This window comes from Solea solea, chromosome 17, assembly GCF_958295425.1.
Source record: "Solea solea chromosome 17, fSolSol10.1, whole genome shotgun sequence".
Lineage (NCBI taxonomy): Eukaryota > Metazoa > Chordata > Actinopteri > Pleuronectiformes > Soleidae > Solea > Solea solea.
The window spans coordinates 5,267,537-5,293,163 of NC_081150.1; the positions used below are offsets into that span (position 1 = coordinate 5,267,537).

Genomic DNA, 25,627 nt, shown 5'->3' on the forward strand with positions numbered 1-25,627 from the left:
TAATTCCCCAGCATATTTTATGATTTGGGAAATCCAAAATCTGCAACAGGGTTTAAATCCACATTTGTGGCGCGAGCAAACCATCTGTCCTGATTATTGCCTGTGCATCATGCCCTTTAACACATCTGCTCTCTCCTAGGCAAGTGCAGCTTCAGACAAGGAGCAGTGTGGTGTCCTCCGCATCAAGCTGGACAGGATGAAGGATGAGTGTGATAAGCTGGCAACGCAGCTGAGCACAAAAGAGGAGGCACACGCACTTTTCCAGAGAAAGTACCATCTACTCAAGCAGAAACTGGATGACAAAGTAAGCCCTCTTTTCTCCCTGCTGTGTTTTTAAACAAAGTGACTAATATCAAAGTTATAGAACACTTCAGTTAATTGTTAAGTGATGTGGGCAAGACTTGTAATATTTAAAAAAACACTGATACTTACTTACTTAAGTATATGCATATGACTAAACCAGATTCTGTTTTGTTTCTTATTTGATATAGCACCTTGTCTAACAATTTATGTGTTAGTAATCGGTTTTAATTATTTTACACAATGTGCTGAGCAAGGTTTTTGTTTCTCTGTCAAAAGTCCAAGGACATTAAAAGGAAGCAGTTTTAAATGGTAAAAAAACAACCCATAAATCAGAAAAGGTTTTCTATTTATTTTTTACTTTTGCCAAGGAGTTTCTGTTTTTGGCTCTGTCTGTATGTCAGCAGAATTACTCTTAATTGCTTAACCAATGTTAATGAAAAATTGAGTATTGAATGAGATAAAGAACTAAAATCAAATAAAATTTAGATCAGATTTGTGTTTCAAGTGTAGGTGGCGTTACATGCTCTCAGAACAGATCTTTCTTTCTTGCTTCAACCAGAACAAAACAAATGATTTGTCTTCAATGGGAAGCAAGAAAAGCATTCAAACCTTAAAAGACATTGCCTCCCTCCTATTCTGGCATTAAGATTTAGGATATCCGTTAAGGTCAAGTGATCATAAAAACCTACGAGTGGTTCGAAAGGTTAATTGGTGCCAAATCAGCACTATTTTAAAGGGCCTTTATCAATACGTTCAAAGGTGTTTTACAACAGCTAGTACCTCTCTGACAGGCCTCTGATAAGTTGTATGGGCCTCTTTGGGGGGATCCATGTATTGATTTGAAATTGGGTGAATGGAGAAAAAGGGGCTCTTATTAATGTCCCTGGGACAGGATAACGATTCACGCTCCCTGAGCAGCACTGATCAGTTGATTCCTGTGCTTCCGACATATCGATCCACTGTGTCTTGGTTGAGATCCTGAAACTATCGACAGTGCTGGCCATAGCAAGAAACTGAACTACATATGTGGGTTATATGAGGGGAAACTGAATTGTTTTGCTGATGTCAAAACTTGTATTTATGTTTTTATTATTGCATGAACTGTAATCACTTTTCACTTTTCACTTTATAATAAAAAACCCAGGGTGTATTCACGCACCAGCAGACAATCCGATGTGAATACATGTTTCTATACTGTCTTCTAAACTCCAGGTGACAGAGAGTGGTCTCTAGTTTGCATCCACTATTGCCCAGTCAGCTCTTTGCCATCTTCTACAGGTCAGGTCAGGTGAACAGAGATTCGTTTTGGAATCAGAGCTTAAGGAGAAATTGTTACGGATGGAAGCAGAACAAGAAACAATCCTAACTTCCTTGGGTGACGAAGTAGATGCAGCCTGCCACAGTCTGGCTAGAGATGGTGAAGACAAACTACAGGTATTTAATGTCATTACTTTACATTTTGTCTGCAAGTTTCTGACCACTATCGAATTAAAAGATGAGAAATTAACTCAGCTCGATATACCCTAGACTTGTTTATGAACTTTTAAGCCAACAATTGCAATCAGCTGAAATTGTCAGATAATGGTCCTTTGTTAGCTGTTGTCTGATAAAAGATGCTGTAGTTGATTGAGACAATCCAACTTTCTAAAGTAGTTAATTGTTTAATTCAGCTTGTGTTCATTCCCTCTGAGAAAGTAATGTGTTCCTGTGAAATAAAATGATTTCCCATAGTTTCACAGTGTATGGGAGGGTTGATGAGAATGGAAAAACTCTGGTGGCCCAGAGTAGGAAGAACTAAAGCTTAAAATCTCCTAATTTACGTAATTTCACTTGCCCACATGAAAAAAAGACTGGTACAGAAAAGCCAACAAAAGACTAGGCTAGTCAGTCCTGGCTAAAATAACTACAAATGCATATAGCACCGTGGCTTATTTTACTAATCTACTATTTCCATACTTCTTCCATGCAGACAATCCTTAATATGTACCTTAAGGTTCATATTGTATGCAGATGATACCATTTTATTTGTGTTCTCCGCCTCAGTTTAGGCACTAACTAATCTTCTTCCTTCCCTTGGTGCTTTTAGGTGTTCACTTCTCAAAAATATGATTAATTAAAATGCAGATAGGTTAAAAAAACAACTCCAGTAGTCTCCTATTATCCTACTAAAATCCTGTAGTATCAAACCATCTCTATCTCTCCGAGTTCTTTGTCTTTTTGTGGTTTGACATGGTTGGTAATGAGTATTTCTTGTTTACTCTCTTGAGAAAGAGATCTTAATCTTCGCTTTCGTTAAAGACATTTTTAAAAAGCTATTATGCAACCAAGTTTCTGACAAACATGTTTTATTCATGTTGTCTACTGCAAAAAAAAACCATATGTATTCATACACTGTTAAACAAACTTGTTTAGTGCTAGTTTTCCTCTGCTGTTCCAGGCTAATGAACCCAGGCAGCTCTTATCTGCTGTTATGGATTACCCAATCTGGACCAGCAGTGCAGTAGCCAGACATGCGGGCCACTGCCCAGCCTGATCTGTAATCTGCCATGTTGAAAGGAAGTCAAACTAACTAGTGATTGGACTAATGGGTGAAATAATGAACAGTTAATGGATATATTAGGTTTCAATTACCTCGTGATACTCTGTGTTCTTATTTCTCTGTGGAGGCATTAAAGCAAGAAGTTGTGGGACAATATCGCACTAATTCGAAGTTATAAGGAAAGTTTACTAGGAGCTGTGCCTTGCCATAAGGGCACCGAGTTTGTACTATTCACAGAGTTTGGAGACACATCTACAGTCAGACCTGTTAAAAGATGCTTCAGTTGGCAATCAAAGAGTCAGTGTATAAATACTGAGATATGTAATTTATATCGCCCTACAATGAAAATAATAGCAGGATATTGTCATTGGCTGTGCACTTTAGTTTCATAATGAAAGGACAAGTGTTTGACAGCTTTTTTATTACAATAATAAACAAGATCTCACTTTCATTTTAAGCCTTTGTGTCTGCTCAGAGCTGTGTTCAGCACTGTCTCTCACACGTTATCACTCTGAGACCATGAGAAATCCCAACCACATGTGAGCCGTCAAAAACACCCATAACCTGTGTGCCGTCCTCGCAGACAACCAGACGTCATCTCAGTTTCTATTGTAGTTTGCTCCTGACTCTTTATTCTGCTCCATAGACACAGGCTCCGTTGTGAATAAGATCAAAATACCGTGTGTTTGCATGTGTTCTTGTATACTGCTACAGAGTGAATCAGGGCGGGGGGAAACGCTTCCCCTCTCTTCTCACTTGTGACCCACTTCTGATAGACATCTTATTCCTCTTGGGCACCATACATTTGTCATTTTATATCATTTTTCTTTGGACTTTCTTTTTTCGCTTTACTTTAAACAGTTTGAAGTGAAATGCCACAGTGGAAATATCAATAAAGTTGTTCCTCCTGTGTCCTTTCCACCTGCTGTTAGGTTTAACATCTTCGCAGCTTAGCTGTCTTCAGCATTTTCACCGCGGGATGTGAAACAAACTGTAATCAAAGACACACTGTCATAGATTTTCTCACATTCTGAAAGAGACACATGAAGCATGCAGTCACATATTTAAATTAGCTGTGGCAGACACAAGGACTCCACGGGAATGCCTGTGAAAAAAATAGTGTCATTTCTTTCACTTCAGCCTCGCAGATAACCCTTTAAACTGAAAATCTAAAGTTTTCAGCAGTTTCACCTCCTTTTTGTCTGCCAACACACCAAAACGGTCTTTGATGACTCCAGCAAGAGTAACGACAAAGGCACAGATGAGGCTTTTTTTTTTATTATTATCTTCCCACATCATGTCACACTTTGCCAATGCAGTTGTACACTCTCAGCGACAGGAACCACTGCACAGCACTACCTCTACTTTAAACTGCCATGGCAACAACTTGGGAAATTCATTTTGTTTGCATAAGGATTTGAGTAACAGGTGGAAAAACTTGCTGTGACACCTGTGCAGGGATGTTTGACATGGCATGGGACGGGAAGGGTAAACCCCCCGCTGTCTGCTTTCAATGTCTGTTGATGTAAACACCCTGCCACAAAGGAATATTTGAAAAATCACGTATACTTTTTTTGTCAACTTTGTGCCCAGCTGCATGCAGATATGTGTCTGTGTGACTTTTCCTGTAGTGCCACCTGCAGAGCAGAATTTTCACTTAGTCTGTGAGGAAACCTCAATATCTACCAGATGGATTGGTACAAAATGTTGTTGACATTTTCAGAAGATGAATCCTAAATAGTTTTGGTAATCCCTTCACCTCATCCTCAAGTGCATTTATGGGGTTGACATTCATCGTTTTAGTGCAGTGTCTCCAATTATTGGATGGTTTGTCATTTAATAGTACAGACCTTCCTGTTTCCTGGGATGAAGTGTTATTTCTAATCTCTGTCACCATTTGTTCATTTATGTCAGTTTATGATCAAGTACCTGTTACTTTGAAATCATTGTCAATCAGCAAAGGTTCTAATATATTAAACTTCAATGGACATGGGAAATATACAGTATATACGTTAATTTTGCGTTTGTGTGCCTGCTGAGGCTGATGCTCCTGCTGTCCCAGACCATCACTGACGAATGTGAAACAATCATGGCAGTTTTTTTTTGCTTGTGGTTTAATAATGGTAGTCCTACATTGCACTGTGAGATAAGCTCAAAGACAACCACTGTTTCAGGGCAAGCTATGTCATATTCTGAGACAATCCAATTTAACATTTCTAAACTCACATTGCTTACAATAATGTATGACAATAAGGAATATTTGGTCATGTTGAAGGATAAAATGATTGCTGCCATGATAACTTTCTATAGTTAATCTCTGTCAGTATTACAAAGTGCTATATCGTATTTTGGCCTCATGTTTGGCTTTTCTTGTCAGCCCTTAAATTTATGGATTTGTTACTTAAACTGGACTTCCTGGATCTTGTTACATGTCTCAGTGGTACCTAAACACAGCCCGTCACTGGTATCTATAAGCATAGGAATCAATAAGACTCCATTATTGGCCATATCAGGCAACAGAAAGGCACAGGAGAGCTTTTTCCTGTTTTAGATAAAAGAGTCACTTTAGATTGTCCTGGTCATTAAGACACATTATACTTCATATTACCACAATATCATTTGAGGCATGTCATATATTTCCTCCCTATTTGTGTCAGCACCGTCACGGTCTAATAAAGGAGAAAAGTCAGCTGCACAATGTTTTAAAATAAACAGATTAGCAGGTTGTAAAGTGCAAACCTAATGGCAAGAGAGGGGCAGGATTATCAATAGACAAATGAAATACTTCATGTGTTCACCTCCTTATATAAATTAAAAGATAATGAAGCATGAGGAGATTATTATCAGCCTTTGGTTTTAAAAAAAAAAAAAAAAATGCATGTGAAGCCACAGCTGCCACATCTCAGCAGTTTCATATCTCTGGCAGAAGCAGGTCCTCAACTGAGTAGTAACTACTAATTTGAGTGTTTATCTGTGCATCCGTGAGTGTCCTTGTCGTCAAGTGTGTGTGTGTGTGTGAGTGTACTTGTACTTGTTACCTCTTTAGGATCTTATCTTTAAACACAGACGTCCTCAGTACCAGTGGTCCTCGTGGAGACCAAAACCTGGCAGGCCCTAATGAGACAGAACCTCATTTCTGAGCAGCTGGGCTTTTAAAGTTGAATTGTGGTTAGGTGAAGGTTAGTGTTAGGCATTAAGTGCATATGGTTGTTAGGGTTAACGCTTTGTTTAGTCTGTCCAAATGAATGGAAGTCTGTGCAGTGTTCTATGAAGAATAGGTGCACAAACCTGTGTGTGTGTGTGTGTTTGTGTGTCAGCAGTCATTAGGAGTTGGCAGTCAGTCAGTTTCTGACAAGCTTGTCTTGGAGGTATGGGACCTACTCCCTGAGCTCATTTGCGTGTGTGTTGTGTGTCATATGCTGTTTCATACAAACACACCAATTTAGATGGGCAGCAGACTTTTGACAGGAGACTGTTTGTCACATGCTGGTATTCTACTGTTTTAACAGGCAATCTCACAGAAACCTGGATTAGTGAAAGACCCCCATCACTGGCTCGCGGAGACAAAGGTATGATCAGTACATGCAGCAATGATAATGTCACACTATATAAAATATTATCAATAATCAATGTTCTGGTCTGGCAAGCCGAGTGGATTTTTTAACATTTTCTTTTTCGGTTGTATAACCTTGAGAAAAGGATGATATATTGTCGAGGAAACCACTTTATGTAGCTTAGCACTGATATGCAGTGAGAATCAGCAGCGATTACATAAAAAAAAAAAAAAAAAAACTGAACTTCAGGGATTTACGACAGAGTGCCTCTCTTCAATAACCAGAAGAGAAAGGACAGTTGTAAATTCCATCTCTTACTGAAGTTCAATCATGAGCCAGCATCATGGTGAATATGATGATCTCCTCATTGAGACTTTTTCAATATGAGATGCAGTTTGCATTTAATGCTTTGCCCTCACTTCCTTATGTCTCTCTCCTTTGCTGTAATAGTTGCCATTTGGCTTCTATCCAAGAGAGAGCACTTCCCCTGTGCAATAATGCGCTTTGCAAAAGAAACATGTTATTATAGTTGTAGCAGTGATGCCAACTACTGTGTTAAAACATGTTTGCAAGTGTTGCAAAGATATACATCACCATAATGTATATCTCCTGTCAAACATGCCCTCAGATTACAAAAGGGAAACACTGGGGAACAACAGAGATAATTAGCTCGCCGGCTAAGGAGTTTTTATGTTTGTAAAATACACATTTCCTGAGCACAATTAGAAAACACATTAAGCCACCAATTCTTCTTGTCTTTAACAACTTAAATGAAACATTGCCATAGCATTAAAACAGGTAGCTGAAAGCTGTGTTTCTCATTAGGGAAAAAAAGCCCATTTGTGGGCCAGTTGTTAAAGTTAGGGTTAAATAAGTAGTGGATATTAAGTCTTCGGGACAGTAATGCAAGGCTCTGTAATCTATGTAATGTCCTTTATAGTGACCCATAGCCATGTGTGTCGATACTGAGCCTTTTAAGAGAAGAGGAATTAAAAATGATTGTACGAGAAGGTTTTACTTCAACAGGAAAACAGAATTACCTTGTGAACGTCTGATATCTGACAGTTTGTGGAACTTAATTAAGTTCCTATGTGAGGTCCTTTGCATTGATTAGTGTGCAGACTTTTATATTAGAAAACCAAATGAGTTTTATATATAAGGAACATCATTTATCTTTTATCAGATTGACCTGGAATGCAAACTCTCAAGGTCAACCTTTTGGTTTAATGTACTTAAATTAGGAACTTTTTCTTCTCTTTAGTTTTAGCCCTTTGAATTTAAGAAGTAGTCGTCCAGAATTCTCCTACTCCACTTCTATCAAATACAATCTGTGCTGACTATGTATTTATTTTAAACATCCAGACAAAGCTACGCTGGCTGTGTGAGGAGGTGCGGGAGCGTGTCACAAGAGAACAGCGCCTCAGGAAGCAGCATCAGCAAACCAGGGATCAGTTGAAGGCCCTCAGGCAGAGCCGGGACTCAGAACACATCACTCTTTTGCAGCGCCTGGACCAACAGGAGAAGCTGCTGAACTCTCTCAACACTGAGAAGAAAGGTAAAGCCGACAGTATTTCATTAGGAAAAAAATACTGTCATGGTGATTTTATACAGATTTGGGGGTCTGTTCCCCTCCCCCCTCCAAACATTGTGGCGTTATCAGCATCAAAGCATCCCAGTGAGTCACATTAGGTGACACAAAACAGACTGTGTCTCTGTTGAATAAGCAGCCCCCAGCTGTTAATTGTATGTATGAAGATACAGCCTAAATTAACTATATTCTCTTGTTTATATTCATCAAACTGTGATTAAAAGCAGTAAATGATTCAGTACATTTATAATACAGAAAGTGTTTTCTTTATATCTTCCATGTGCTGTAATGTAGCCAATGTGAAAATGGCTGCCTGTGCTTTTGTGTGTCTAATGCATTGTTTGTTTTTTTAGGGTGACTCTGGTCACCCTGTTTACCATTACAAATGTTTGAGAAATTTTCACTATGTGTGAAATTTGAAGTGTCTATGGAAAGGAAGTGCTTATTTTTTTCCTGTCCACTGTCCTATTTTTGACTGCATTGCTTCTAACAAGCGGTGAGCCAGTGAAAGAACAACTTGTTTCAAGCATGGCGTCAGAACAATACTGGAAAATGGGCCTAATTTGTGTTCCATTAACAGAGAGAAGGAGAGATAAAAGACACACTGAAACAATAGAGGGAGTCACAGTTGGAGGGGAGATGGGAGAAGAAAGACCTATACAAAGGGACAATCTACTCATTATATCGCTGTATGTTTTTGATAGTGATAAGAATTGCACCATAAGCAAGAAATGATGCCATATACTCACTGTTAGTTTTTGGACTCAGTTAGCCATTCCAGCAAAGTAGCTTTGTGAAGGCAGAAGCACTGATATGGTTATCCTGATAATTAGACCAATGAGTAGTCCATGTGTCACAACAGCTACACTTTGTGGTTATCTGAATTTAAAGTGTGATTCTATCGCATTTAATATGGCTTCCCAGTAATGTGGCTGCTCTAAATCCCTTAACTCTGCAGTGTAGCAAAACCGTTTCATCATCGCATCTGATTTTATTTTCTCATCAGTTGTGCATGTTTTACCAATTTACCTAGGAATTGCTTTCTTATAATGTTGGGATGTGCTTATCCTGATATCAGTATTGGATTGGAGCCAATCTGTGCATTTTTATCTCAAACCAGCAATCAACTTGGTCATTTACGCCAACCGTAGGTCTTTCCACAAGTGCCACATGTCATTTATCTCATCTGTAGACTGTAGCAGGGTCTGTTAGGGGTAGACTCATTCATAATTTTATCATATTTTAATATTGTGCCTCGTTTTTATTCACGCTAGTTCACTCGGTCTCCTCTGCCCTGAGTGCTGCTGTGTGCATGCACACACAGAAATTATGTTTTGCCTCATTAGGACCAGGTTTTGGTCTTCACGTGGACTACTGTTCCTGACAAGGCCAATCTTTGTACAGGAAACTGTCCTAAAGTGGTAACAAATACAAGTATAGACACAGACACTAATTGACAATAATTGTGAGTATCTATGTTATGCGACTCACTACAATGACAATCATCGGTGTATGTACAGAATATAAATGTAAACACCCTGCCCTCCCTCTATCAGTGGTACCTGCAAGAGTACAGAGTCATTATTTCCCTAATGTTTCTCTCCAAACTATTATTTATTTTACTGACATAAAAAAAGTGCCGTTCTTTTATCTAGGCAAATACAAGTATTGGGTCGGGAATAAACCGTTGATTGAAACATCCCTATTCATGAGATGTGTTTCCCACGTACACACTAGCTATTAATGGCCACAGTCTGCCGACCCCTTGCATGACCTACTGTAATTGTCTTACAGGTTACAGTCTCTGTTATTATCCTCGAGACCTTTGACTTGTGCAGTGCTCTCTTTAGGCTTTTTCTTTTCAAACTACTGTTGATAACAGTATGTCTTGTTGTGTTACATGACCTACCAGAGGTTTTTCAGGACAGTGGGTGAGATGTGACTGCAACAGCACTTTGGCAGCAGCAGCAACCATGGACCACTTACATCTCTCTCTTCTGCTGACTCGAATGTATATTTTAACAGGCTAAAAAAAGCCGTTTTTTATTTCGTAGACAGAAATGGTGTTTAGCTTTTTCCAAGTGTCTCTGTCAAGTGGGGTGGCCAATGTAGTAAGATGTATGCCTGTTTACATGCACAAACACTTGACAAGGGGAGATTCAGTCATCCCCAGGTAATTGGATATTGAACCTGAGAAAACATTATGCGACAGACAGCGAGGCAGACAAAAGAGCTGTTCTTGTAAAACATTTGCAGAGGTATTTAAAGACTGTTGAGCCATATGCTTTAAGAAAAACGAGATAAATGCACCCATGTGTACAGATCACATCATGAATACCTCTATCATAATGTGATCTGTACACATGAATGCATTCATCTCATTTTCTCACTGACCGAGTCGAGTTTAACGCCAGTATAAATGGTTCATGGTACAGTTATTTAGACCTTAGGAACTGGAGAAATAATTGTATTATCACTGTCCTATTATTATTTTATACAGTGTTATTGCCATTCTATCAAAGAAGTTGCAAACAGCTCTGCACAGCTTAAAACCAAACAGAGTAAAACTGGATAAATATTGACAGTCCTACTTTTCTATAACTCATGATGTGGTTGTGAACATAACTCGGGTATATTGCCCGAGGATCAGGACGTAAAGTGGCTCGTCTGTTAATCGAGAGGTCAGTGGTTCAATACCCAGCTCCTTCAGCCCACATACCAAAATTGAAGTTTGTTACGTAGGGAAAATCTCTCTTCAAGTGTTAAACACTGGTTTATAAGAAAAGTGAGGCACTGTACTGAGAAGGCAGCCCATTTACCATCCATTTATACCTGACAATTTAAAAGCTCTGCATGAAAGAGGACTATTAACACTGTAAATTATAGGACAGGTACGGTTAAAATGAATGTTAAGAGCAAAATAATTGTTACTTTTCTCATCAATCAGCTCATACTCTTTTGAAAATTGTTTGGTCTGTAACGTGGTGCCGTAACCATTATTTATGCCCAAGGTGATGTTTTGTAGCGGCTCCTTGTCTGATGAGCACTCCTAAATACAAACCACTTAGGACAAAGAAAAGCAGAAAAATCTCTCATATTTTACAAGCTGCTCTCGATGTAGAATAATAATAATTATGATAGACTTGTTATTATTATTACTACACTTTTTTATGTGTTGAACTAGGGATGCACCGAGATGAAAATTGTTGGCAGGAAACACACTTATTAAACCAGTTCTGTACCATTTTTTTTATTTAATCTAATTTTGTTATGGCTGGCACTGTGTGTACTTACCTCACTAAAGTCAAGGCATTGCAATCATACTGTATTGTATTATTGAGTATAGATCAATATTCATGCTTTAAAGAATAAATCAATTTAGAATCTATGAAAATATTTCGGAGGATCTCATCGAACATATCAGACAATCTGGTGCAGACAGATGGGCTCTCCGTATCTAACCCAGCCTGGATCATTTCTCGACGAGCTGCTTTATCCCCACATCCAAGTAATGATCTTTATGATGAGGATCAAGTACAGTCGCGATGAAGTGCAGGGGATCCAAGTGAATGTCACGGGGAGTTCATAATCTTTGCTGTATGCAGCCAAGTTTCGCTTTTGCACAAGGAGATTTTCCACTTTCCACCATGTGCTCGCATCTTGTTGGAACTGTTTTATTGGTGTTCCAAACTGATCTTGGACAGACTCTAAGCGGGAATAGACAGGCGTGTGCTGGCCACAGTTTTTGGATGCATCATCACAACATCTCAGTGCCTTTTTTGGCCATTTTCGGCCGATATGTTTAGGTTGCCGAATATTCGGTGCATCTCTATATTACACACATATAGTATCAATATGTAAATACACAACACCTGCCATGTATGGAGCACATTGAGCATTATTGACTTTCAGCAATGATCGTTTTATATATATATGCATTGTTTCACACAGATATTAATTTCACACTGACCTGGGAATTCTCAAGTGTCAGACTAACCTTAATTTATCAAAAGCAACCTCTTTTCTCACAATTTTTTCTCATTTCAGAGCTGCTGGATAGGAGTCGCAGGAAGGAGGAAGAAATGAGAAGTCTTCAGGTCAGCGTCATACGTCTTCACTTCTTTCGTTTTCCATCTGTTAACCTGCACTCCAGAAAGTAGAGCTTTATTATTTTGCTGGCCCAATTCCACGGCTATGACAGCTGGCACAGTTTTTGTTTTCACACTATTTTGGCTTGAGATTTTTTTTTTCTTTATAACAAGTGGATTTATTTTGAGTAACTGCTGGGCTTCAGTCATCAGAGTTCTGTGTTACACAGTGCTGCAAACATTAGTACACAGCCGTGGGCCTGACAGACTCCCTGCAGCCCTGCTTTAACAAGTAGCTAATTACTGCAGACATGAGGCCTTGGAATTTTAAAGCCACCAGAGGCCTTGTCACTGTCTTACAGAAGAACTGCAGCATCTACACTTGGCAGGCCACCAGCTCACCTAGTCTGGAGTAGGCTGGTCCTCTTTACTCACCATTAAACAGTGAAACACATGCACTAACAGACACACACACTAGAATGTTACTATTTGTTTCCAAACTGCCTGTGTGACCTTGAGTGGGTGTGTGTACTATTTGTTAACTCTTTAGGACGCTTTCTGGCAAAAGTACTGACCTTGTCAGGACCAGGAGACCAACACCTTGTCCTAATGAGGCAGAGTCTCAAATCTGATTGAGGGCTAAGATTTAAATTGTGTTAAGGTTACATTAGGGTTAGGCATTAACTGGTTATAGTTGAGTTAAGGAATAAAGCTTTGTGTAGGCTGTCCAAAGCAATGGAAGTCAGTGCAGTGTCCTAAGAAGAATAGCTGCGCAAATAATCTGTCTGTGTGTGTGTTGGACTGCAAGGTCCCATCTGTGGCTGAACGATAGCACCTGCCAGAGCTTGTGTGCAATTAATCAGCCCTCTTAGACCCAGTCAAGCTTTTAATTATGAAGGATGAGAAAAGAGAGATGTGGAGAGTGAAAACAGAGGTGTGTAGACACCTATTAAAAAAAAAGTTTCACTTGCTCCAAAAATCTGAACAAAGATATTTGGATTTTCCCCACCCCTCGCCCACATACTTAAACATGACACCTATCAATAGGCTGATTTGTGTTAAAGGCACATATAAGGGTATTTATTGGTGAAGTTGCATGTTGCAGCTAGTGGTTAAGCTATGTTAGCCCTCACTTTTATTCCTTGCTTTCTCATCACTTCCATATGTTGCTTTTCCGGAGGACGCTTTATCTTGCTTGTGTCCTCCATTTTCACAGCAAAATAACACAACTCAACATAACACCACTTCTTACGTCTTTCAAAGTGCATCTATAGCCTAACGTGGGCTCACCTCACCCTCTGCATTACTTAAGACAGTATGATGGCTTTATAGGTTGTATATCTTTAGACTCAAATTTGAACTATGAATAAAGTGATAGCCATAGCTGTAGGTGGAGAAAAAGAAAATACCCTTGTTACAAACCATCACTGCATCACAGACGGAGGCAGTGAGGCAGTCGGTTTGGGAGGAAGTGCAGGTGTGCGTTTGAGTGGCAGATAAGAGGCATAGTGGCACTTATGCATTGTTAGAGAGGTAACATCAGTCAGGAGCTGGATGAGCAGTGAGAGTAGTTTGTCTTTGTGTGTCAGAGTGTGTGATAAGAAGCCTGTTGTGAGGTACAGAACTCTCCTTAGCCCCTGCGTTTCCTTCCTTTGTTACTTGTGTGTTGGAACACTGTGACTCTCCATTTATACTTAGTTATTTTACTGCTAATCTACCATTTTCAGCTGTTAAACTGGAAAAATGCAGTAATATTGGTGTTTCTTTGTATTTACAGGACCGTGTGTTGGATGTAGAGATGGTAAGGTATTATTTCATCAGATATATTTAAACCGAAACTTGGAAAACATTAATGGAATTGTTAGATTCATTGCAATTCGTTGAAGTTGTATGGTCCGGTTGACCTGAGGTTTTATTTTTCTGCAGCAAATATTGGATCATTCGCAGCACAGGGATTGGAAATGATTGCTTTAGTCAAGACTCAGATGACTATTAATCATCATATGTCTTACTAACTGAGTAAAGAAAGGAGCTGTCCTGATAATACAGTATTGACCTCTCCATTCAAACTGTTTATGTCCACCACTAACATACTCGATAGCCATTAGATGTCAATCTGAAATTACTTAACGCCACTGAAAGGTTATATTGATCCAAGCACGTTTCTATTCTCCAGCCGTAAAGTAAATAAATAAATAAATGAAGCCGTCTAACACGTGCCGTCTATTCATCATGATTACACCACTTCATGACCACTTCAGCCGTTAATTAGCCATTGTGTGAAAGGAGAGGAAATACCACAGGCCACCATTCAAGACAAATCATTTCTGCTTACAACAACACAGCAGCAGGGTGTCTCGACCTATCCTCCACTCTCTGGTGCCGGGGATCGTCTTGCTTTGTGTATGTATATATTTATGTATGTCAGTGTGCCATTCAGAATAGAAAGGTGAGATAATAACACACTGTGTCGTAACATAATATGGGCTGAAATATGTGCCACCAGAAACTGAATTTGAATAATTTACAAACATCTGGGTACAAGTAAAGGAAGAGCAATGGAGCACAGATACACAGGTCTCCTCTCTGGCCAATCAGCACGTTTCAAGTTTTTGAGCACGTAACATTGTGGTCATTTGTTGCCACCGTGGATGCTGATGAAATGACCATTATTGGCCCCTTCCACTACTGGCACGGTTTAGGTTACATCTCCACTACAAAAAAAGTACCGACTCAACTTTGGTGGAGTCATCACTGCATGGCTGCGTGACACTGCAGTGACTTTGTTTTACATGCGACACACACACACACACATACGAGTGACTAGTTATATTAACCCACGTTTTTAGGATTGTTAAGTAGTTTTAACTGATCTACAGTTTGGCATTGTTCGGCTTGATTTCTGTGTCGGACGTCTCTTCCTGTGACGGCACTCTGACGGCGTCACGCATAGTAGGGTAGGGTTCGAACCTCGCCAGAGCAGGTACTATGATAGTGGAAATGCAACTTAACCGTGCCGTGGCGAGGCGAGTAGAGCCGGTGGAAACACGGCATAAATGCTCAAAAACGTAGATGCTGATTGGCTGAAGAGGAGATCTGCGCTCTTCCTTTACTAGTAGCCGGATGTCTGTCACAGTAAATTGAAATTGAATTGTGGGAACTGAATTTGAAAATATATAGGATTTTTCCAATGTAATGATTTGAATTAGACAATGCAAATTCAAATTATGTGATTCAAATTCAGTTTCTGGTGGCACATATTTCAGCCCGTAACAAAAGTCCTGTCAATTAACCAGCTGGTACAACATCATGTCTGTTTAGTGAGCGTCAAATTATTCTTACAGTTTCACACCCTCACACTGCTAAGTTTGTATCTCGTGTAAACAGCTTATATTTAAAGTGGTTACAGTTAAATCCGGCGACCCAGAATCACGGCCAAAACATAAAACATGTCAAACATTTATATAACCCCCGCCACCCCGCAGCATCATCCATTTATCCATACCCTCAGTGTATTTTAATCAATGTCTTTGTTTTTTTTAAATATTTGAGAACGGTTTTCCATTGACAGTACCTGTGGCATGTGAGCTACAATTTCCTGCCCATGCTTCTTAAAATATGTGTTTTATATACTGAAATATCCACTCCAGGGAAATCAAGAACTAATACTGGTGATTGAATTAATGGATTTTGTACGTGGCTGTTTTCAGAACACAAGAGTAGCACTGGAGCACTTGGAGTCTCTTCCGGAGAAACAATGTCTGATGGAGAACTTCAAAGATTTGGAGGTGGGTTCACTGGAAACTCAGCGGGATTTTAGGTGTTTACATCACCTTAATTTACCAACATCACATACACATGAACATCGTGATAAACACAACACAAAAAGCTGCAAAGGAGTAGTCATTGAAAGCTTGTGTACTTGCTTTTATTTATATGGAAACTGTAGGGGAGGAAATATCTACCACCAAGTAACAGTCTCTCCCCAATAAGTATTCTGTCTTTCCGGCGTTAGCAAGAGGTTTTCTAAAGTGAAGTAAAGTATAGTAAATATTTATTTAATCTGACTCCATTTAAACAACAGGGTGTGGTCTCACTGTCTTACAACACCACTAATCAGACCATTGACCTTATTCTGAATAACACATTATTGCGATTGCAACTAAAATATTATTTTCATATTTCTGTTTAGCAGAGTATAATAATGACTAATGTACTACATTACCCACTTCTGAGAAAAGGATATTATAATCTGATTAAGACATACACATACACATGTCTACATATTGCAACTAAGATTTGAATGTGTCTTCATCCACTTATTGTTTAATCATAGTATGATCTTATTTCTGTTGAAGTTAAAATGGAAGCGTTTGTGTATATACATTGGCAGTGCAGGGACGGGTGGGGACAACAAGTAGAATACACTTCTGAAAGGTTTCATGGGCATTGCTTTGTGTTTTCAGTCACACCCTCACCTGTTTGCAGTCAATGTTGCTGCTGCCTCTGTCTGTCCCGATCACTTCCTGTGTGCAGTGCAGGAATGTTACCGGGCGGTAAGAGATCGAAACGCTGCTATATAAATACAGAGATAGTTCAGTATTGTGTGAACTCACGCGATGATCGCTGACACAGTTTGTTTAAAAGTTATGTAGTAGAGTTTTAAGTTAAAGCATAAATGCTGTTTATATGGCAGTCATATTTAGACGCAAGCTGACAAACTGGCAAACTGTCATGAAGAAATTGGTCAAAATACTGCTGTCTATGTAAACATGTTCACTGATGTGCTTTAATGTCAGCTATAACGCTATCCAGGTGCTCAGACCTGATTATGGACGGCTTTGTCTTGCACCTGCTTTGGTTTAATGACCATAGTCTCTATTCTGCGTCTTCAGGAGTCACAGCGGCAGAAGGAGATGGTGGAGCAGCGCTACACCAAATACAAAGAGATTGTTTGGGACCTGCAGCACCAGCTGGATGAGTCCAAACGCAGAATCCAAGAGTACAGAGTATGACACGAACACACACATGCACACAATGAGCATTATACTGCCTTACAGGAGTCTGTGCGCCCACACAACCTACAATTCCCTATTTTAGTCACTTAATTACACTATTTTGTTCAAACGCACACCATTTACATCTGGACAGCCTGGCTTTTTGAGAGCCACTTATGAGTGTAGCTCGCCCCCACACTGATGCCAATGTGTGTGTACCGCAGCTAAATTGCAGGTTGTATGAATAAATGACTGATTCCACATTCTGATAATGCATCATGGGGGACAGACAGAGTGGCACACGCATGGATATGAACAACAGCTTAATTTTACCAGTCACTGTTAATCGCAACATTCATCTACTGCGCTGTAGAGCAGACGAGGGAGCCATCAAGACATCATTGCTGACAGCTGATTGCCATTAGCTGTATGCCGCTTCCCCAAAACAGCCATACATTCACTTTTTAAATGGTTTTAATCTGCCAGATTACCCTGTTGGTTTGCCAAATGACTCCTGTGTTGAGTGGTAAGTGTCGATTGCATTAGCTTAATAGCTGCTGCCCACTCGGGGGTTTGTTTAAGAAAAAACGATGGATGGAGTGTCTTTACACCACTTCCATCTTAATCAGAGTCAGCAACACACACACGCAACAAAAAGCCCATGCATATTGAAGTTGTTAAAGTTTTTAAAGCTCTATTCAAACAGCATTATGGTTTTTGGCCAATGCATGTCGATAATCTAAACTCAGGACTGAAGAAATGTCAAAATTCCAGACACATAATTATACATTTTTTCCCTGCATGGTTACAAGCGAATACATGTTGGGACAAGCAGCCATTATCATGCATGACTGCACAAATGACACTCCTCAACCGAACATTCTGTAAAGCATTTGTGATGCCCAAACAAGAGGATTTGCCTCACACCTCAATTTTACAAACAAACAAAAAAAAGCAACAAACACAGAGCTTTTCTAAATGTTTAGCTTTGCAGAGAATGTTATTGTCGACAGTGCCATTTATTCCACCTCTCACGACTGTTTATTCAGTCAATTTGTTAAATCTTTCCATTATCACATAATGAGCTGAATGTCATTAGACAACAGAAGATGGCAGCGGTCAGCATGTATGCCACTGTCATCCTCAGGCTAATGCGCCACTCAAGCTCTAACAATAAATAGGTTTGGCCTCCCCTTTTTCACACTTTTTTGTAGTGTTAAACAGGCCGCAGAGCCTCAGAGCATGGCTGTATACTTTGAGTCTCCTCACTCTGTCCACTGTCTTCCAGGAAGAGAAGATGGATGCCACATCCCGGAGCCTGAAGCTGGCTGCTCTTTCTTCCTCCATCAAAAGCCCCAGCACATTCCTCAGCAGCTCTCTGAGGTTTGACACACTGTGTGAGTATATCTAGCTGTCTATACGAAAAGCTATTATTCTGGCCTGACAGGTTCATGTTTTTCCCCACATTGGTAGATCATTTGAAAATGTGTTTGTTTGTTTTTTGTACCGTAGCATCACAATGATGCTGAAACTGAAATCACTAAGCAAATTACACTAATGACTAATGAATAATGTCTATACATTTATTTCATGCCCTGCATCTTGCTGCACAGCTCTACGCTTTCAGCCGAGTATATAACGTGTGACATCTCTCCAATACGCACGAGAACTCATCTCGACAACTTTCCATGAATGCTGTATGAGTGCATCTGTCTGTGTTGCTGACATACACTTGTATTACTTCCCCAAGCTATTTACAGATGTTTGGCTCAGTGTGAGGGGAAGCAGATTTTCTGTAGCAAACTGTAGTCTTTTAAGACTAAGAAATAAGAATCCAATAATTTCTTCCTTTGGCCATAACCTACATTGTCTGGAAAAATAGTGCTAATAATAGAGGTACTACTTGTCATATAAAACAGATACATGTATATCGATCATGTGAGAATATTTTACTTGGTTTGTGACCGGGAAATAACTTTTTTTCTTTTGGCTTCATTCTCTGGTGCAGCTCCTCACAAATGCCTGACCAGCTCAGATTTGGACCACTCTGCAGTCAACAGGTCCAAACTCCTCACAGATTAGCTCAACCACGACTGAAATGTTATCTGTAGTGCTTCAGAACCAGACAGCCAACTCTACCTGCCTGGTGCTCATCCAGAACAAGAATCCAACTTGACTATATACCAGGAGGCCTTGGACTCGATACTACCTCAACCTGGCAATCACTGAAAGAGCTTGACAGCAGAAGGATAACACTGAGACTTTGAACCAGGGATTGAGAAATAGTTTGAAGGAGATATATACTTGCACTCTGTGAAGCTATACTTAAGTATTTTAATGGGTTTTAACCTATTGTTGTTTTTAAATTGATAGCTTTTTTTCTGTACTCATGTCAATGTGTTTTATACACAGAATTCTGGTGCCTTTTTATACAATACGCAGTTTTATTGTCACAAACATTAGGTGGTGTTCATCATCAAAATGTGACAAAGCTATGACTTTTTTTGAAGAATATTTATGGGGAAAAAAGCGAAGAATGTATGTCTATGCACTGTGAATAATGCAGCTGGGTGTCTGTTTTTGTTGGCCCACGTGCAGTGTTTTCTTTGCAACAGCCAAGAAACTACAGCTACTCCCACTGGCACATCTTTTACATTTTGCTGTAGTCCCTCATCGGAGACAACCTTTACTCAAACAAAACAAAGGTTAGCTTTTAATTTACTGCCTGACTTAAGTGGGGTAAACAGTTACATGAAAAATAATTCTAGTAAGACAAAATGATGTCAATCTCCTAAACCCTAACAAACCCATGGTAAAAATTACAATGCATTGGACTTAATATCCTATACCCTAGTAACTGTGTTGAAAGTTAAAAACATCACACTGCAGTAAAGCATCAAAAAGGCTTCAAACACAACTTATTATAGTTTGTGCAGTAGGCCTTTAGTATAGACTAGAACAGTTCAGAAATGTAGTTGAGGGATGGAGAATCATCTCATAAAGTCATAGTATAGTGAACCACAAAAAAGTCACTATACCATTCAATATAGCATGTCATCCAAAATTTTAAGACTATTTGAGAAATTGCAAGAATTTACATTTTGCACTGTTGGATCTTAAGAAGGTTCTAGGTAGTGCTTCAAAATACAAAAAGAATAAATGGGAGTGAGAAAAAAAATTTTTTTTGAGTAGGCAGTTTATTGCAAACAACCATCAAACTGGAATAGTCTGTTCATCAGCTGATCAAAAGTTTAACACCACAGCCTTTAAATGCCTAAATCAAGGCAAAAATGTGGATTCAGTGCCATTTACTGTCATGACCTGATGGCAAAGGTAAAAAAAAGCAGCAATGCCTCTCGCAGCGTGCCATTGCTGCTGAGATTGGACGCAGTAAGATAGTCATTTTAAACATCTTAAAAGATCCTGAGGATTATGGAACAAAAAAGTCAGGTAAATTGTCTACTCAAATTTTTTTTGTCTCACTCCCATTTATTCTTTTTGCACTTTAAAGCACTACTTGGGATCTTCTTAAGACCCAACAGTGCAACATGAGTATAGCATGTCGTCCAAAATCGCTCAAAAAGGTCATATGTTGTCCAAAATGAGACAAAAAAGTCGTAGTATATAGTTTGTCGACCAAGATCGGTCAAAAAAGTCATAGTATAGTATGTCGTCCAAAAATGGTCAAAAACGTCATAGTATAGTGTGTCGTCCAAAATCGTTTCAAAACGTCAAAGTATAGTATGTCGTGTAAAATCGGTCAAAAACGTCATAGTATAGTATGTCATCCAAAATCGGTCAAAAACGTCATAGTATAGTATGTAATTCGAAAATGGTCAAAAACGTCATAGTATAGTATGTCGTCCAAAAATGGTCAAAAACGTCATGGTATAGTATGTCGTCCAAAATCGGTCCAAAACGTCATAGTATAGTATGTCGTGTAAAATTGGTCAAAAACGTCATAGTATAGTATGTCGTCCAAAATCGGTCCAAAATGTCATAGTATAGTATGTCGTCCAAAATCGGTCAAAAATGTCATAGTATAGTATGTCGTCCAAAATCGGTCAAAAACGTCATAGTATGTCGTACAAAAATCGTTCAAAACGTCATAGTTTAGTATGTTGTGTAAAATTAAATTAAGTAGACTGAGGATAACGGAGTTTCTGTGTTCCAACTAGGGCTTGAACCCCGACCTTCTACATCAAAGTCAAAAGCACTAACCACTACACCAATCTTGTTCTCCTACGTGTATTCACATCATCATCCTATAGTAAAAACGTCATAGTATAGTATGTCGTCTAAAATCGGTCAAAAACTTCATAGTATAGTATGTCGTGTAAAATTGGTCAAAAACGTCATAGTATAGTATGTCGTCCAAAAATGGTCAAAAACGTCATAGTATAGTATGTCGTCCAAAAACATCATAGTATAGTATTTGTCCAAAATCGGTCAAAAACGTCATAGTATAGTATGTCGTCCAAAATCGGTCCAAAACGTCATAGTATAGTATGTCGTCCAAAATCGGTCAAAAACGTCATAGTAAAGTATGTCGTCCAAAATCGGTCAAAAACGTCATAGTATAGTATGTCATCCAAAATCGGTCAAAAACGTCATAGTATAGTATGTTGTCCAAAATCGGTCAAAAACATCATAGTATAGTATGTCGTCCAAAATCGGTCAAAAACGTCATAGTATAGTGTGTCGTCCAAAATCGGTCCAAAACGTCATAGTATAGTATGTCGTGTAAAATCGGTCAAAAACGTCATAGTATAGTATGTCGTCCAAAAATTGGTCAAAAACGTCATAGTATAGTATGTCGTCCAAAAATGGTCAAAAACGTCATAGTATAGTATGTCGTCCAAAAACATCATAGTATAGTATGTCGTCCAAAATCGGTCAAAAACGTCATAGTATAGTATGTCGTCCAAAATCGGTCAAAAACGTCATAGTATAGTATGTCGTCCAAAATCGGTCAAAAACGTCATAGTATAGTATGTCGTCCAAAATCGGTCCAAAATGTCATAGTATAGTATGTCGTCCAAAATCGGTCCAAAACGTCATAGTATAGTATGTCGTGTAAAATCGGTCAAAAACGTCATAGTATAGTATGTCGTGTAAAATCGGTCAAAAACGTCATAGTATAGTATGTCGTGTAAAATTGGTAAAAAAACGTCATAGTATAGTATGTCGTCCAAAATCGGTCCAAAACGTCATAGTATAGTATGTCGTGTAAAATCGGTCAAAAACGTCATAGTATAGTATGTCGTGTAAAATCGGTCAAAAACGTCATAGTATAGTATGTCGTGTAAAATTGGTAAAAAAACGTCATAGTATAGTATGTCGTCCAAAAATTGGTCAAAAACGTCATAGTATAGTATGTCGTCCAAAATCGGTCAAAAACGTCATAGTATAGTATGTCGTCTAAAATCGGTCAAAAACGTCATAGTATAGTATGTTTGTGAAAAAATTAAATTAAATAGACTGAGGATAATGGAGTTTCTGTGTTCCAACTAGGGCTTGAACCCCGACCTTCTACATCAAAGTCAAAGGCACTTCTACATCAAAGTCAAAAGCACTAACCACTACACCAATCTTGTTCCCCTACGTGTATTCACATCATCATCCTATAGTATGTCGTCCAAAATCGGTCAAAAACGTCATAGTATAGTATGTCGTCCAAAATCGGTCAAAAACGTCATATAGTATGTCGTCCAAAATCGGTCAAAAACGTCATAGTATAGTATGTCGTCCAAAATCGGTCAAAACGTCATAGTATAGTATGTCGTGTAAATTTGGTCAAAAACGTCATAGTATAGTATGTCGTCCAAAATCGGTCCAAAACGTCATAGTATAGTATGTCGTGTAAAATTGGTCAAAAAAGTCATAGTATAGTATGTCGTCCAAAATCGGTCAAAAACGTCATAGTATAGTATGTCGTCTAAAATCGGTCAAAAACGTCATAGTATAGTATGTCGTCCAAAAATGGTCAAAAACGTCATAGTATAGTATGTCGTCCAAAAATGGTCAAAACGTCATAGTATAGTATGTTGTGTAAAATTAAATTAAATAGACTGAGGATAATGGAGCTTCTGTGTTCCAACTAGGGCTTGAACCCCGACCTTCTACATCAAAGTCAAAAGCACTAACCACTACACCAATCTTGTTCTCCTAGGTCTATTCACATCATCATGCTATAGTATGTCATCCAAAATCGGTCAAAAACGTCATAGTATAGTATGTCGTGTAAAATTGGTCAAAAACGTCATAGTATAGTATGTCGTCCAAAAATGGTCAAAAACGTCATAGTATAGTATGTCGTCCAAAATCGGTCAAAAACGTCATAGTATAGTATGTCGTCCAAAATCGGTCCAAAATGTCATAGTATAGTATGTCGTCCAAAATCGGTCCAAAACGTCATAGTATAGTATGTCGTGTAAAATCGGTCAAAAACGTCATAGTATAGTATGTCGTGTAAAATCGGTCAAAAACGTCATAGTATAGTATGTCGTGTAAAATTGGTAAAAAAACGTCATAGTATAGTATGTCGTCCAAAAATTGGTCAAAAACGTCATAGTATAGTATGTCGTCCAAAATCGGTCAAAAACGTCATAGTATAGTATGTCGTCTAAAATCGGTCAAAAACGTCATAGTATAGTATGTTTGTGAAAAAATTAAATTAAATAGACTGAGGATAATGGAGTTTCTGTGTTCCAACTAGGGCTTGAACCCCGACCTTCTACATCAAAGTCAAAAGCACTAACCACTACACCAGTATGTTTGTGAAAAAATTAAATTAAATAGACTGAGGATAATGGAGTTTCTGTGTTCCAACTAGGGCTTGAACCCCGACCTTCTACATCAAAGTCAAAAGCACTAACCACTACACCAATCTTGTTCCCCTACGTGTATTCACATCATCATCCTATAGTATGTCGTCCAAAATCGGTCAGAAACGTCATAGTATAGTATGTCGTCCAAAATCGGTCAAAAACGTCATATAGTATGTCGTCCAAAATCGGTCAAAAACGTCATAGTATAGTATGTCGTCCAAAATCGGTCAAAACGTCATAGTATAGTATGTCGTGTAAATTTGGTCAAAAACGTCATAGTATAGTATGTCGTCCAAAATCGGTCCAAAACGTCATAGTATAGTATGTCGTGTAAAATTGGTCAAAAAAGTCATAGTATAGTATGTCGTCCAAAATCGGTCAAAAACGTCATAGTATAGTATGTCGTCTAAAATCGGTCAAAAACGTCATAGTATAGTATGTCGTCCAAAATCGGTCCAAAACGTCATAGTATAGTATGTCGTCCAAAATCGGTCCAAAACGTCATAGTATACTATGTCGTGTAAAATTGGTCAAAAACGTCATAGTATAGTATGTCGTCCAAAAATGGTAAAAAACGTCATAGTATAGTATGTCGTCCAAAATAGGTCAAAAACGTCATAGTATAGTATGTCGTGTAAAATTGGTCAAAAAAGTCATAGTATAGTATGTCGTCCAAAAATGGTCAAAACGTCATAGTATAGTATGTTGTGTAAAATTAAATTAAATAGACTGAGGATAATGGAGTTTCTGTGTTCCAACTAGGGCTTGAACCCCGACCTTCTACATCAAAGTCAAAAGCACTAACCACTACACCAATCTTGTTCTCCTAGGTCCATTCACATCATCATGCTATAGTATGTCATCCAAAATCGGTCAAAAACGTCATAGTATAGTATGTCGTGTAAAATTGGTCAAAAACGTCATAGTATAGTATGTCGTCCAAAAATGGTCAAAAACGTCATAGTATAGTATGTCGTCCAAAATCGGTCAAAAACGTCATAGTATAGTATGTCGTCCAAAATCGGTCCAAAATGTCATAGTATAGTATGTCGTCCAAAATCGGTCAAAAACGTCATAGTATAGTATGTCGTCTAAAATCGGTCAAAAACGTCATAGTATAGTATGTTGTGTAAAATTAAATTAAATAGACTGAGGATAATGGAGTTTCTGTGTTCTAACTAGGGCTTGAACCCCGACCTTCTACATGAAAGTCAATAGCACTAACCACTACACCAATCTTGTTCTCCTAGGTGTATTCACATCATCATCCTATAGTATGTCGTCCAAAATCGGTCAAAAACGTCATAGTATAGTATGTCGTGTAAAATCGGTCAAAAACGTCATAGTATAGTATGTCGTCCAAAATCGGTCAAAAACGTCATAGTATAGTATGTTGTCCAAAATCGGTCCAAAACGTCATAGTATAGTATGTCGTCCAAAATCGGTCAAAAACGTCATAGTATAGTATGTCGTCCAAAATCGGTCCAAAATGTCATAGTATAGTATGTCGTCCAAAATCGGTCCAAAACGTCATAGTATAGTATGTCGTATAAAATTGGTCAAAAACGTCATAGTATAGTATGTTGTCCAAAATCTTTCAAAAACGTCATAGTATAGTATGTCGTCCAAAATCGGTCCAAAACGTCATAGTATAGTATGTCGTGTAAAATCGGTCAAAAACGTCATAGTATAGTATGTCGTCCAAAATCGGTCAAAAACGTCATAGTA

At 38.6% G+C, this 25,627-nt stretch overlaps 1 protein-coding gene across 7 annotated transcripts in view; it reads left to right on the forward strand.

Moving 5' to 3' along the window:
• The window catches only part of LOC131444150 (centrosomal protein of 128 kDa), a 42,189-nt gene extending 22,538 nt beyond the window's left edge, over nt 1-19,651 (forward strand). For 5 of the 7 annotated variants that reach the window (XM_058614329.1, XM_058614327.1, XM_058614330.1 and 2 more), the window contains 10 exons: nt 140-304; nt 1,582-1,737; nt 6,352-6,411; nt 7,759-7,951; nt 12,032-12,081; nt 13,850-13,873; nt 15,783-15,860; nt 16,968-17,081; nt 18,358-18,466; nt 19,078-19,651. In XM_058614329.1, coding sequence (XP_058470312.1) covers nt 140-304; nt 1,582-1,737; nt 6,352-6,411; nt 7,759-7,951; nt 12,032-12,081; nt 13,850-13,873; nt 15,783-15,860; nt 16,968-17,081; nt 18,358-18,466; nt 19,078-19,151 — 1,023 coding nt within the window. In that variant the 3' untranslated portion in view covers nt 19,152-19,651. Of the gene's footprint in view, nt 1-139; nt 305-1,581; nt 1,738-6,351; nt 6,412-7,758; nt 7,952-12,031; nt 12,082-13,849; nt 13,874-13,998; nt 14,476-15,782; nt 15,861-16,967; nt 17,082-18,357; nt 18,467-19,077 lie in introns of those variants that run through there. The other 2 variants (XM_058614331.1, XR_009233692.1) reach the window with 2 other exon arrangements.
• The last annotated feature ends 5,976 nt before the right edge of the window (nt 19,652-25,627 follow it).